We start from the raw sequence: 14,590 nt of genomic DNA, 5'->3' as shown, positions 1-14,590 counted from the left end.
CTTCGGGGTTAATAAAAGCCATTAACGCGCGTATAAGAGAGTGTAGTTTGCTAAGGGGGTAGTTTGTTAAGGAATGTTTCGCGAAGAACCTATTATACCTTCTGCAGTTAAAATGACACGGGTTATTTGTAGGAATTTCAATGATGTTTTAAATTTATTGAGAACAGAGTAGAGTATCGCGTACTCTCAATCATGGTTGTTTTTAGAGATGGTTGTCTCGCGTACGGTGGTCAAAATTATTTAATCCGTATAATTAAAAGTTGTCGAAACGATCTAAAGTACTCGAAAGTTTGACATCGATTTCTAATAATGGGGAAACTGTAATTAGTCCCGAATCGATCGAGCAAACAAACGTCGAAAGATTAGAAATCCTTGTGTCGGCGGTGGTGCCCCCCAGCGGGGTTAAACCTTGTCGAACAAAAACGTATCATTAGCGTGGCCTCTCTGTTTCCAGGTCAGCGGCGAGTGTTCCCGGCGAAACATGTAGAGCCGAGTCGTCCTCCGTGGCTGTATAAAGCACGCATTGTTCGGCGATCGGTTGCCGGATCGAGGACAACGACGGCGTCGTGGACGACGGCCGGGCGTGCATCGAGGATCGCGCTGGCAAGCGTCCGGGCAGCGGGGAGACTTGGCAAGTGGCAACGCCCTTACTCGCGGCGAAGATGAAGGCCAACCTGGTACGTCGGCTCGTGGGCACGTCCGTGACCTAAGGCGGCCGGTCGAGTCTCTTCCGGCCGAAGAAGAGGAACAAGGCCAAGGGTAACGGGGTGTAGTAACTGGTCGGCTGAGCATGACGACGATCGCGAGCACCTCCGAGCCAGCGGAGGTATCCTCGGTGGACGTGACGACACTGCTGACGGCGATCTCGACGGAGGAGAGCCAGTTCGGGAACAGCAGCTACGCGAACGAGCAGAAGTGGTCTGTTCCGACGACGATCGCGAAGGGCTGCCTGCTGGGCTCCATCATCCTGACCGCCATGTTCGGCAATCTGCTGGTGATGGTGTCGGTGATGCGGCACAGGAAGCTGCGCATCATCACCAACTACTTCGTGGTCTCGCTGGCCCTGGCCGACATGCTGGTGGCGATGTTCGCGATGACCTTCAACGCGAGCGTCCAGCTGACCGGCAGGTGGCTGTTCGGCTACTTCATGTGCGACGTCTGGAACTCGCTGGACGTCTACTTCAGCACCAGCTCGATCCTCCACCTGATGTGCATCTCGGTGGACCGGTACTGGGCTATCGTAAAGCCCTTGAAGTACCCGATCATCATGACCAAGAGACTGGCCGCGTACATGTTGCTCGCCTGCTGGGTCATGCCCGCGTTCATATCGTTCGTGCCGATCTTCATGGGCTGGTACACCACCGACGAGAATAGCATGCACAGGCGCAAGCACCCCGAGCTCTGCGAGTTCAAGGTGAACAAGATCTACGTGATATTCTCGTCGAGCATCTCCTTCTGGATACCGTGCACGATCATGACGCTCACGTACTTCGCGATATTCAAGGAGGCCAACAAACAGGAGAAGCAGATGCACAGTCGAATGGGGAACGTGATGCTGCTTAGCCACAGGCCCAGCAAGGACCTGAACAATCTGAACGGCGAGCTGAACAGCGCCGGATCCTCGAAGACGCTAACTCTGAACGAGATCAGCACCGATCATCTGCACACGCCCACCAAGGACAAGAACATCATGAAGATGAAGAGGGAGCACAAAGCGGCGAGAACGTTAGGCATCATCATGGGGACCTTCATACTGTGCTGGTTGCCGTTCTTCTTGTGGTGCGTCTGATCTATATCGGACCGTCGTCTCCTTTCCTCTCTGTGCCGCGCGGTTCAATTGATTCCCGTCGAATAAATTGTGCATCTCTCGCTCGTGTGATCCGCGGAATTAAGGATTCTCATAAGGCCGTTGGTTTAGTGTCACGTGGAAATTGAGAAGGACTGTGCCGCGCGTCGTGTGCATCTCGCTCGGCTCGCGTAATCATTCCAATTGTTCTCGTTAACTTAAAACGCAATTAGGGAAACACGAGGACGGGAATTCGCGGCTCTGTGGATTTGTGGGCGATCGTGTGACAATGCCTGAAGGATTCCCAGAAATTCGGCTGGTCTGGACTAGCTCCTCCGATTCTGCTGGCCATGCAGGATCGTTAGGGTGGCTTTGCGGCGTGGAGCTGCGAGTCTTGTTTTATTTCAGAGTTTTGTGTATTCGTCGCCCTTGTAACGAGTGCATTTCATTCTCATTAGCTCAATTATGGAGATTTACAAATTATGCTGTACTCGTATTAAAATTGTGAAAGCAAGAATCTTGGTCATGGCAAGGGTCGCGTTAACCCATACGATGTTGCATTCGAACCAAGTACAATTTCTTTCATAATTTAATGATTTGATAATCATAGCAATGAATTATCCAATAATTTATCAAGTAATTCATATAATCTAGACGGCGAGAACGAATCGCAAGGACCCCTTTATCGTTTGAAGCGATGAATTTGAACGAAGTTTGTCTTCAGGTACGTGATCACGACCCTCTGCGGCGAGTCCTGTCCGTGTCCCGACATCGTGATCGCGCTTCTCTTCTGGATCGGATACACGAACTCGGCGCTAAACCCGCTGATCTACGCGTACTTCAACCGTGACTTCCGAGAAGCCTTCAAGAATACGCTGCAGTGTGCTTTCTGTTCGCTCTGCAGACGAGAGCCGTCCGACCTCGAGGCGCTCGATTTCCGTCGACCGTCCCTAAGGTACGATCTGGTCTGACACATTGAGGTACGCACTATATTCTATCGCTTTTCTCGTACCCTCTTTCGCCTATCTCTCTGCCCCCTCGTTTCCGACGCCATTGTCTCGGAGAGCCTCGACGAGCTCTCCTCGACCAATGGACTTTAGACGCTCCAACAACTTCTGAAAGGACGCTGGCCGCCGCGTTGCTCGCGAAGCAGGCTTCAGCTGGTAGCGTAGTATTAACAATTTCTCCATCGGTATTATAGTATTAACAATTTATGCATTGGTATTTTAGTATTAATAATTCATCTACTAGTATTTTAGTATTAATAATTTATCCATCGTTTGTACTAGTCGACGAAAGTGTCTTTTATTTCATAGAATTTTGTGGTACTAAATGGGAGATTATATCATTTATTACTTCATAATATATTGTGAAATAATATATGTAGAATTTTAGATGATAGACTGTATCGTTTTGCAATCATGGATTTCAAAAGTATTTTTTTCCATGTGACACGTATAGGTTACTCGTTGTACCTTTCCCTACAGAAGGATTCATGTTCGACCAGGGTAGGCAGCCTTTATGCCACTACAATACATTGTAAAGGTCTTTGTATTATACAGTATAATATATCACAGCGTCATTCAATATACAATTTCGATGCAAATTTATATAAATCACATTTCACAATCGTGTATAATATCCTTTGAAATATATATTGTCAAGACTAATATTCGGAAATGTTCTAAAATAATATGATCGAGTCTACTGACAATTCATCACTTTGCATTCGAAGACATTCTCAGTCTAAATATAAAATAGCATGGGACACCCTATAGAGTACAGGAAGACTTTTCCGGCAACCGTAAACGTTCCTTCCTCCTAATCCGCAATGGAGAATTGAACGAGCGATCTAGATTCGCGAAGCTCGCGCGTGCGACGCGGAAAGTTGTTTCAGAAAATGAGTGGCGTTTCCACGCATGATTTAATTAATGTGTCCTGATGTGCGAGGCGCTTTCCATTTGATAAACGGCGCGGCTCGCGTGCGACATTGCAGCTCGCTGCGGAATTGCACGTTACATGCTGCGCGAAATGCACAAAGACCGGCCGGGAACACGCATTGGTGACGGGAGCAGTGAATTGCGAGTGCACAAAAGTTGCAGAATGTAATCAGAACGCACGAAGTAATTGAAGCGTGCCGCGATACTCCGCTTCCCTCCATTGCCGAATTTTTCATCGACGCCGTCGAATATCAATCGCCCTTTTGCTCGGGGCTTTGCGGAAATTTTCACGTAATTCGGAATGCATAACGAAATTTCGTATGAATAAAATATAAATTGAGTTCTGTCGAATTTTTCACGGCGTTGTTTCTCTGATTTACACGATTCGAAGTTCCCTCGCAATAATTGTTCCGTTTTTATTTTCATTTATGCACGGCATAGAAAGCGAAGGCTGAAGTAAAAATGATATATTGACAATGGAAGTAACGTTTCTATAGAATTGACACATTTGGAACGCTGTTACAATATCGTTAAGCTCTTTTGAACCCTTGCAAAATATAAGAATTATTGTCGCAGTGAATGTTAATGCGCTTTGTGCACCGTGAATGCAGAGCAATATAATGTGCAGGTGATTTGATTAATATGCGAGAACGTACAGGGTGTCCCAGCATCGGTGGTGTAACTAAAACGGGTGCGATTCTGTGTAAAGAATTTTTAAAAATATTCGCATCGATAAAGTAAAATCAGTGACTAAGTTATGCGTTTTTTCATTTAAATACATCATATTGATATTAATTATATCAGTATTACTTATTATTACTATTATTATTATTATTATATTAGTATATTGCTATCATTTAACAAAAATTTCAATCGTCTAGTCCAATATCTTTATTCAGTTTTATCAAATATAAGTCGTTAGTTACAAAAGAACAGTTAAATTCTTGAACACATCTGCGCGATAGCAAAGAAAAATCGTACAATATAAGCTTGGACTCTTCTTACTTTCACGGTCCGTCATCAATCTTCCTGTAGGATGTTTTTGCATGATGTGATGGACGGTAAATTGCAGACCCTTCTGTAGGCGAAAATACCACAAATTGAAAAGTTTGTAAAGACATTAAACCATTTTATCGGAGCTGAATCTATCATTAATTCGAAGACTAAAACCATGCCATTACAACAATCTCCAAAACCATTATATTCTTTATCTGATATAAGATATTAAAAATACCCACGAAGATCTCCAACGTCATTTTAAATGGAAGTGGTTTAAGTTTTGACATCGGTTATATTGATTCGCAATGACTGAAAATAAATGCATTTCTTTCTTTCTTGCACTCGACGCCATTTTAATCCAGAATAATCTTTCCACGTCGTATTTTCACTGGATATCACTCACTACATTCTGCGAATACGTGATTATTAAATACAAATAAATATCACATTGTACAAATTATTTTTGAACACGATACAACAATTGTTAGTAGCAACTTCGAGCGCAAAGATTTAAATCCGAAATAGTGAAGCGTCGTTCTAGCCTTTTCAAACATCGTAACGTGACGCCGGGATGATTTTTACGTCCACAAGCTGCACCTGGAGTCCGTCGCTAAGGGAAATTTGTTTAACAATCCGGAGGGTGTACAGCTTGGGAATCCCGGTTAAAAAGTTGAGCGGTCGCTGGTACTTGCGGCGGCGGGCGAGGGGCCGCCATAAAACCGGGTGATTAGAAACGGGAGAGGACATCACTTTTAATTCCGCGAGTGGAAACTAGGGCGAGTCGAGAACCGGACGCTCAACTTTTTCACGCAAATGCCAGCATAACTTAGGAAACGCGTACCTCTCTTCCCGGCTCCCTATTCTCCGCTCGAAAATGCTGCGCTGCGGAGAAAAAGTATATCACGAAACCGAAATCGTGGGTTTCTTTTGCTCCCGAGACTCCTCCCTTTCACTATGAAATTCTAATGGTTTTCAGATGAACCTCTGATTCACTGTCGCCCACGGTAACACCTCTGTATCGCGGCTCTTTGCTCGCGAACTTATTTTTCTCTCCGCTCGGCGACACCTTGATCATTACCTTTTGTAACGTCGACGAGATTAAACTTCGGAACTTCGATTATCAGAGACGTGCTTTGATAGCGAATTTCATGAGCACTTGCCGCTGCGCTTTGATACTGCCAAGATTGAACGTGATATTTTATTTATTTATTAGCTCGACAGTGTTGAAGACAGTTTGCCGAGTTTTAGATTCTTTAGGCAAGAAAGAAATGTCTGATCTTTGATCAAACAATGATGAAATTTTATCCAATTTTTTAAAACTTCCTTTTGCGATTACCTCCTGCTTTGCATTTTTACTTCCCTTTGTATTCTTATCTAATTGTTACAGCCTCTTGTAGAATAAGCTAGCAAATACTGTGTTATAATGCAGTTTACAAGGATATGCATGTATTCGTTCAGCCATTGTTAGTCTTCTAAGTTTCTACGAACCTCCTATAAGGGTTGATTCAACCATTTCATTTACGTAATGTCTTTGCAAGTTAAATATCGTCCATGTAGCAGCTTTAAATTTTGAGAAATCGTTGTACTTTGTAAACGTCTACTGTCCATTGCTGAAAAGACTGCACAGGAATGTGTAAGACCGATTTCCTCGAACCCAATTTCTAGAAAACGAACGACTGGAGTGTGGCCGATTGCGAAGAGACCACGCCGCCTGTCTCGCGTCTCCGTTTCTTCTCCTAGCATCTTCCATTTTGTTTCTATCGCAAAGTTTTTAATTATTATTGGCTAAATCGCGCGCTGAAAAGGAGACGCGATTAGGTGGAGCTTGCTTACCAATAGAAGTGGGTTTCGGGAGATCGTAGACAAATGGCAATGACGATAATACATACAGACAATGCCTCTCGACATAGACTGTGCCATCTTTCCAGCAACGGACGGTACATTGTACCCTTAACGAGCCGAAACCGAGCAAACTGTATTGGCGGCGATCTCTTTCTGCTTGCAGGTACGACGACCGCACCAAGACTATATACTCGGAGACGTACGTCAAGCACACCGACCGACGAAGATCGAGCGAGTATGGTAGCAGTCTCTGAGATGAGACCGGAGAGCAACTTTATACGTTAAACTGTATTCGCAATAAGATACGCGTCACACGTACATACGCCCACCAATACATCCGTACCGTCATCAACATAACCTCGCACACGAGACACACGCGCGCGCGCCCTACCAACACACACACGAACTAACAAGTGTCGAGTGAACAACCACGTTGAACGCGTAAACCACAGAGATTCTCCGTTACGTTGCCAAACCAAAAAGACAAAAATAACAGAAACACACTCTCTCGCGCACACATGCACACACGCCACATACACACGCATACACGATAAACAGCGAAAGGAGAAAAAACACGAATCTGAACAGGTACTCGCATCCTCGACAAATTCGAGCCGGTCCCGTGTATTTTCGGTTTCGAGAATCGCCACTCGAGGCCCAACAGTGGCCGTCCGAGCCGCGCACCAAGCATTCATGTATGCTCGTTTTTACAAAACAAATATACGTTCCTAGAGAAAAACCCGCGATGACTGCGAGGGGCCATCGAAGATTTTCTACCGGTGCAACGTCGATTGCAAATATCGACCAGTCCTCCACAGGCATTATATGTTTATTTATCTTTTTAAAGTCGAATCTGGAATCTTGAAAGCAGACCGCAGACACTGCAGTCAATATTGCGTCCGGTATATAGGGTGTCCCAAAAGTCACTCGCGAACGGAATATACAGGGTTCCCGAGATCATTTGGAGAATATATTTCTTTTGTGTAAATTTTATTCGCGGCTTCGTTTACGAGCTATGAACAAAAAAACACTGACCAATAAGAAACGAGCTCGACTGGCGCGTAACGACCGAGCATGTAAGCGGGCGAAGCCCAGTTCCGACGATTGACTCGTCCACTTCGCGCAACTCGATCTTGCCTCTCATTGGTCACTGTTTTCCGTTAATATCACGTTAACGACGAAACGGAGTTTCAGAAAATTTTTATAAAAGAAAAGATTGCTCCGAACGACCTCGAGAATCTCGTTTCCCGATCGCGACTGATTTTTTGGGCAGCCTGTACAACGTTCTATCCTGCTGCGTTCCAGTTTATATTGTGCAAAATGCATAACAGAGTAGAAGTGAAACAAAACCGTGCAATCGGCGAGAAAAGAGAGCCAAGGTATGCGCGCGTAACGTGGAATTAAAGCACAACTGTGCTCCCGTTACAGAATTAAAGCGAAACTATCTAACTGGTGTAAAAACAAACGCCGCGCACCCGATGTAATATTAAACGAGAACAAGTGCAATGGATGCAGAAGAGGGCGAAAAAGTGCGCATTCCACGCGAAATTGTGGCCGAGCTGTTTACATTGCGCGAAGACGCACTATTCACCCGATGCTGAATTAATACAGAACTGTCCAATTAATACAGATGTAAGCAACAGCGCGCGTCTAATGTAAAATCGCAACTGCACTGTGATAAAAGAAAGAAGCGAGACCGATAAATAAAACAACGAAAGTATAGAAGCTGCTAATGTGAAATTAAAGGAGATATGTTTACGGGAATTAAAGTAACAACGCGTATTTAACATAAAAGGAAAGCTAAAACGCAAAGCGGAAATTCAGTGAAAATTATGGAGCCGGATACAAGAAGAAAGCGAAAGTACGCGGATGAAGTAATAGTACAACAAAACTGTTCGCTTGATGCAAATTTAATGCGAAAGGAAGCTAACAGCACGCGTCTAATAGAAAATTGAATTAAAACTGTGGTGAATGAAAGGGAAAATAATAAAAAGAAAGGTAATCAAAATGATGCGAATAATGCGACGGAAAAGAGAAGAATATAATTGATTAAAAGTATAATAGAGAAGAATATAATTGATTAAAAGTATAATAGAGAAGAATATAATTGATTAAAAGTATAATAGAGAAGAACAGTGGCACTGATGGCAAAATACAGAAAACTTGTCCGAGTCGCCATGGGATCAAACGAAAGCTCCGCAACCGTTGTAAAAATAAAGCGCAACCTTATTGCTGATGCACAAGGGGACTAGAATGCAGCACGGACCTTCTTGAAAATTGCACTTCGCTACCCTCGTCGTCGCATTTAGCAGAGTCTGCAGTTCTGCGTCAAAGCCAGCGGAGGCTGGCTCGCCTCCAATCGGCCGATTAAAAATTAAATCGAGGAGGACGGAAGCCACGGCGAGAACGCGGGTTTATTGTCGCGCGTTTATAAATAGCGTATCTCGGACAAAAGAGGTTTCGAGTAAACCGGAAGTACACGGGGCGACAGGAAGACATGAACATTGCCAAACGATCGTAGAGAGAAGCAGACCGGACAGGTAGCCGCGTACACGCGTTCAGCGGATGGACCGCGCCGCTATTGTCAGAGATAACATTGTCGAGCAGTGCTTTAAGAGATCGGGGGCAGGGATCGCTGTGATATCAGGGTGGATCCAAGACCGTCTCGATCTCGGCGGTGGCCGTCGCCGGGACAACGAGCGCCTCGCCGACTCTCGATCGCTTCGCCATGGCGCCCCTGCCCGCGTCACCGAAAAAGACCGCGAGGATCGCGAGGATGATGTCCGATTGGGTGGCCAGGTTCATTAGCACTCGAGTCCCGCTCGGTCTCTTTCTGCTTGCTGCTCCCCAACGCAAACAAATAGGAAGCCAGATAGATCGCGAGGATCGCATAAACGGCCGCGTTTGATTGGCAGCTCTCGGGGATAGAGAGTGCCGGGCTCCGAGTCATCGCGGGCAATAAATAAACAGCCGAAGGCGGTCGGTATCTGTTATTGGCTCCGCGGGCGAACCCCTTAAACTGCGGAACGGTTCGCAGAAGAGATCAACCACCGTGCACGCATCGCGGATTCTACGCCTATGACGGACCTCCTCGGTTCGCCGGTATTCCCCCTTTCCCTTCGAATACCTGCCATCTAGCGTTGCCGGTAGATTGACGGGATCTGATAAACGAGAATTTCGAGCAGTATGGATCCGCTTCTCGTTTCACGGTACGTTGAGAATTTTTGGGGACGACGGAGCGATCTTTCTTTGCGCCTGTTTCTCGGGAAGAGTGACGTAGCGGTTGTTTATTGGAATTTGAATTTTGTAAGGAAAATTGAGTTTTCATTGGCTATCTAGCGACGATGAGAATGGGGAACTGGTTTTGCTAATGGGGGGGTTCTTATGGCAGGATGAAGAGGAAGGTGTTTGGGTTTATTTCCATTGGAGAAACAACGAGAATCTACCGGCAACGATTGCACTGAAATTTAAAAAAAATTGTAAATAATATTTAACAGTATTTGCTAGCGAACTGTTGAGTCTGGTCAACGCAGAGAGATAATGTAACGTAATGTAGTAATGATTTTCGTTTGTACCGTTTATTTTGAAAGTGAGCCGAGTCCATTTTCTAAAAATATGTACCTCATTTACGCTATATTTATATTATATTATTAATATTTACATTTTTACTTTAAATACAATGTACATTTTAGCAGAGCCACCGTAACGCAATAACCCTTAAAAATGAGAACACGTTACACCACATTATCCCAATATATCTCAATTTATCAGATATTATAATTCACAATTTATTAACTATTTTAATTTATCAACAGACTCGCGATAATACGAGCATCATTAATACCATTAATTTCTCCTAGCTCAAAATTAAAATGAATTCTTTCGCCATCGAAGCCTAGAGGCGAAAGAAACGCGAGGGTTTGAAACGCAGAACCATTAAACATCTGGACTTTAAAATAAATGGACTCTGGCCACTTTAATGATAAACGGTTCGATTGAAAATGGCGGCTGATCGAAAACTGAATCGTCAGGTGGTTTTTCGGTGCCACTTCTGCCGAATGAACGAAAAGTTCGACCAGGCTTTCCGGTTCGCGTTTCTCCGCTGTTTTGGCGAGAATCCGTGATTTGTGCCCGTCGTTTCTCCCCCTCCATCGAACGCGGCAGGAGAATCGTTGTTACTGCTGTTTCATTGATGTTATTTATTATCGATGGAAAATACTCCACGCGACGCGTAACATGACAATTTATCCGTTTTATTCCCGACGCTGTTGCGTTATTATCGAATCCCCCGCGTTCGAGCAGACGCGCCATACCAAAGAGAGATTGCGTGCCAGATCGTTATTGTTACTGTTGTTGTTTAATTAATATTATTTATCGCCGGGCCGGGGCAGTTGTTTAACGGTTGTCCGGGCAATTATCCGTCGGTTTAGACGTACGGTTATCGGTTCGACGGATCGCAACGACACGCGGAACGTTTCAACTCCGTCGGCTTCCTTCTCCGAATTTCCCAGCTGCGGAAAACATTCGTGAAAAATTCGAACGCGAGCCCCGAATTTTTGTTAATTATCATTCACTAATGTCCGTCCCTCCGATGACATCGAGGTGTTGTTTCTTTTACGAGATTTATTTTATCGCGAAGATTTGTTACGAAAGGAGATACTTAAATTATTTATTTATTTCGCAGTGCGAGGTGTTGTTATTTTCGAAGAACGCGAGCTTTTGTTACCATTATTGCTCGATGCGATTTCGACGGAAACTTGGATAGATTTATTTATCGAAACGAGAATTCTACGCGCTTGACATTTTCGTGCGATTCTTTTTCTTCTTTTTTTAAATTAAATGTTTAGTTTTAATCGTTGAAAACACATGCCCGGCAACACTGTGCTACACAGGAAACTCCCATCAGTCGTTGCATTGTTAACGATGACAATTCGAATTCGCAAGGGGAAGCGTAAATAGTTTTCATCGAAACAATTTCAACCGGATTCATTTGATTGATTTTAATCTGAAATCTCAGAAGCAGAATTACGATTAACGTTGGATCGCGATCTACAGAACATTTGCCTTGATTGGTATCCTAATTTCCGTCTCAAGGGACACGGAAACAGACCGATAATCCAATTGATTAACTAACGAAATTGACTTTAATCTACGCTCTTTAAATAAACAAGAATGAACGCGTGCCCGCGTCGAGAACGTCGAAGCGTCGTCGAAGGAGAGGCGTTTTTCAACGCGTGAAACCGTAGTCGATTGTACAGCCCACTCGATCGTAATTTATTTATTAAAACGTACACTTTAGTTGTTAATTAACTGTAATTCGCCACGCGAAGAGTCTATTGTTCATATTTTATACCTCTAACCTCTTATAATCGTCGTCCGGTGAGTTCGTTTTTACCAAGTCTGAGAATCTAATTTATGACACGCCGTGGTTTTGTTTTCCTTTTACGTTACTTTCTTCCGTTTTCTTTTCCTTTTTTTTTATATATACATATATATATAAATAAATAAACAAATGAATAAATAAATAAATAAATGAATGAGTAAATAAACAATACGTATATCTACATATATGCGATTCACCGTTTCTCTGTGATAGAATGTATTAAAGTAACAAGTAAAAGAAAAAAGAAAAGAAAACAAGAATTATTCACGATAATGTTGTACATAGTTTGTATATAATGCCGCTCCTCGGGGCGTTCAGTTGCAATAATTGAAAGTTAATACAGCGTTTCTTCCGTGATCGACCTATTAGCTCGTAAAACAAGATAAAAGCATTGAGAGAGAGAGAGTGAGAGAGAGAGAGAAAGAGAGAGTGAAAGAGACAGATAGAGAGAAAGAGAGGAAGTAAGTGAAAATGAGAGAGAGAAAGGGGGGAGGGGGGCAAGAGTGAAAAGGCAACGCGTGGGGAAGAAATGTTCAGTCGGCGTATTAACAATCAAATGCGTACCGAGCGTAGTATAAATAAGCGAGAAATGACATTGCGTGGAAACAGACGTTGTTCAGTGACGTTTCGATGATATTCGGTGCGTGATTTCTGTAACGGGTGTCTCGCCGTTCCATACAAAGCCGTTGTTCACACTCTCATTACGTACGCATGTTGTTGTCGAAGCACGAATAATTTTGTTCCGAATGTACCAGTTCCGTTACCATTTTCCTTTGTGAACAGCCGAACGCGGGAACGTGTTCCGAGGCAAATGCGAGATCTCACGGAATCCCGCAGGTGCGTCCGGCATCCTAAAACTAAGGAGAACCGCGAAATCCGCGTTTCCAATTCATTTCTCTTACTGTCACTTCGATCACGGTTCTTCTCCGACCCTCCCCGTAATCGCGTTCCATACACGGTGTTATCGTAACAAATATTAGGAGTGGAAACTATGAAACGGGCGCCGTGGCTGAATACAGACTAAACAAAAACGCCCGTTTCATAGTTTCCAACCTGATACATCGTCGTTCGAAGACTGCGGATGTCCGTGCAAGCTTCTATTTTTCTATGCAAGTATTCGAAGAGGCAAAGTTCAGTGAAACGATATTTTTTATAGGACTTTCTAGAACAAATCCAGCGCTGTAATAAAGTTTTATCGAATTCTGAGTTCCGGTCGTTTTATCTAGATATTTGTACGAGCCGCGATCGCACGGAGATCCGCGCTCTTGGTCATTGTAATTGATAACGCGGGATGCTCTCTATAATCGCGACGCGATTACGGAGCGGGAACGATTTATCTAGTGGTCGGAATCGCACCGATCGGACTTACATGTTTTTTAGTAAGGACAGTCCATAAGTGTAGACAGAAATTATCTAGTCAGCGGAACACGCGCGAAATGATTTGCAAGTAGAAGTTCGTTTCGACACGTTTTCCTCCTTCTTTTTCCTTACTTTCACTTGGTTTTGGGATGGAACACGTTTCTCCAACACTGGCTGGGATTGCTTTAAAAAGCGCGAGGGTTTCGTTTGTTTTCGTTCGTCGAATCCGGAGTACCGTAAATTTGCAATAGTTGGCACAGACGACGGAGATGTAAAGAGAATAAAGAATGCACAAATACTGCAGAGCGCGCTGGAGGCGTTGTTTATGCGATTTTTCAGCTCAATCAACTTTATAAGTGTTTTGTATTGTTTGTAATAGTTTTATTGTAAATTTTCATAACCGTAATGTAATTATTATTTTATTGTAAAATTGATCTCCCCCGATCGATCAAACCTGTTTATCGTCGCTCCCCGTTTCTTTTTGTATTCCCGTTCGCTTTATTTTGTACGCGGAGTGTATGAATTAAAACGCTTTCGAGTTATGTTGCACAATTATGTCTCAGTTCGCAAGGAAAAACAATACGATGACCGTCACACATTCCGAATGATTTTCTGTCTCGTTCTCGCTTCGTTTCTTTGTATGAATTTCCAGAAAATAAAATTTGATTATAATTCAGTAACAACAACCGGTGACCCCGTACTTCTTTTCGCCGACACATCAACATACTTCGAACACGACGCCACTACGAACAATCGTTGTTTAGTTATTCAATTGTTAATCGAATCAATCGAATTAATCGAATCATTGGTTCACTTATTGACTAGGTGATTTATTTGATGAAAATAAAACACAATTCAAGATTAATCGACAGATTTCTTAATCGCTTTCTGAACGCTGTCAATCGAGGTTCACTTTTGTTTAATAAATACAAGTGAATTGAAGAAAATCGCGATTTGCAGAAGATTCAATATTAACGTTTTATGACGAATTTCTTATTCGTGGATATTAAAGAATATTACGAATAAAGCTAGAGACACAAGACTCTGATTACTATCGAGATAAATAGAATAGTAACTTGCAGGAAAGTTCTGTTAATTTCTCATTAAAATTGGTTCAACTTTTCTGTTCTTTATTCTGTCAATAATTTTGTCGATCTTGTTTCCACTGTCGGTAAATATTAATACCTTCGTCGCGGATCGTTGCAAAATTACAACAAAAATTCTGAAAGATTTCCATCGACGTCTAATGAAAATAAGTCCAGCAATCTGTCGCGTGTTTTC

The 14,590-nt window shown here is 43.3% G+C and overlaps 1 protein-coding gene across 2 annotated transcripts in view; it reads left to right on the top strand.

The window, feature by feature from the left end:
- Positions 1 to 13,995, top strand: part of LOC144469807 (octopamine receptor beta-2R) — an 89,268-nt gene extending 75,273 nt beyond the window's left edge. Inside the window, exons 3-5 of one of the 2 annotated variants that reach the window (XM_078180468.1) lie at positions 455 to 1,779; positions 2,511 to 2,741; positions 6,731 to 13,995. In XM_078180468.1, the coding sequence (XP_078036594.1) occupies positions 791 to 1,779; positions 2,511 to 2,741; positions 6,731 to 6,821 (1,311 nt within the window). In that variant the 5' untranslated portion in view covers positions 455 to 790 and the 3' untranslated portion in view covers positions 6,822 to 13,995. Of the gene's footprint in view, positions 1 to 454; positions 1,780 to 2,510; positions 2,767 to 6,730 lie in introns of both variants that reach the window. The other variant, XM_078180470.1, reaches the window with a different exon arrangement.
- The last annotated feature ends 595 nt before the right edge of the window (positions 13,996 to 14,590 follow it).

The sequence above is a fragment of the Augochlora pura genome, chromosome 5, assembly GCF_028453695.1.
Source record: "Augochlora pura isolate Apur16 chromosome 5, APUR_v2.2.1, whole genome shotgun sequence".
NCBI classification, from domain to species: Eukaryota; Metazoa; Arthropoda; class Insecta; order Hymenoptera; family Halictidae; genus Augochlora; species Augochlora pura.
Note: the sequence above shows the minus strand (reverse complement) of the source record. Positions and strands in the feature narration are given on the sequence as shown.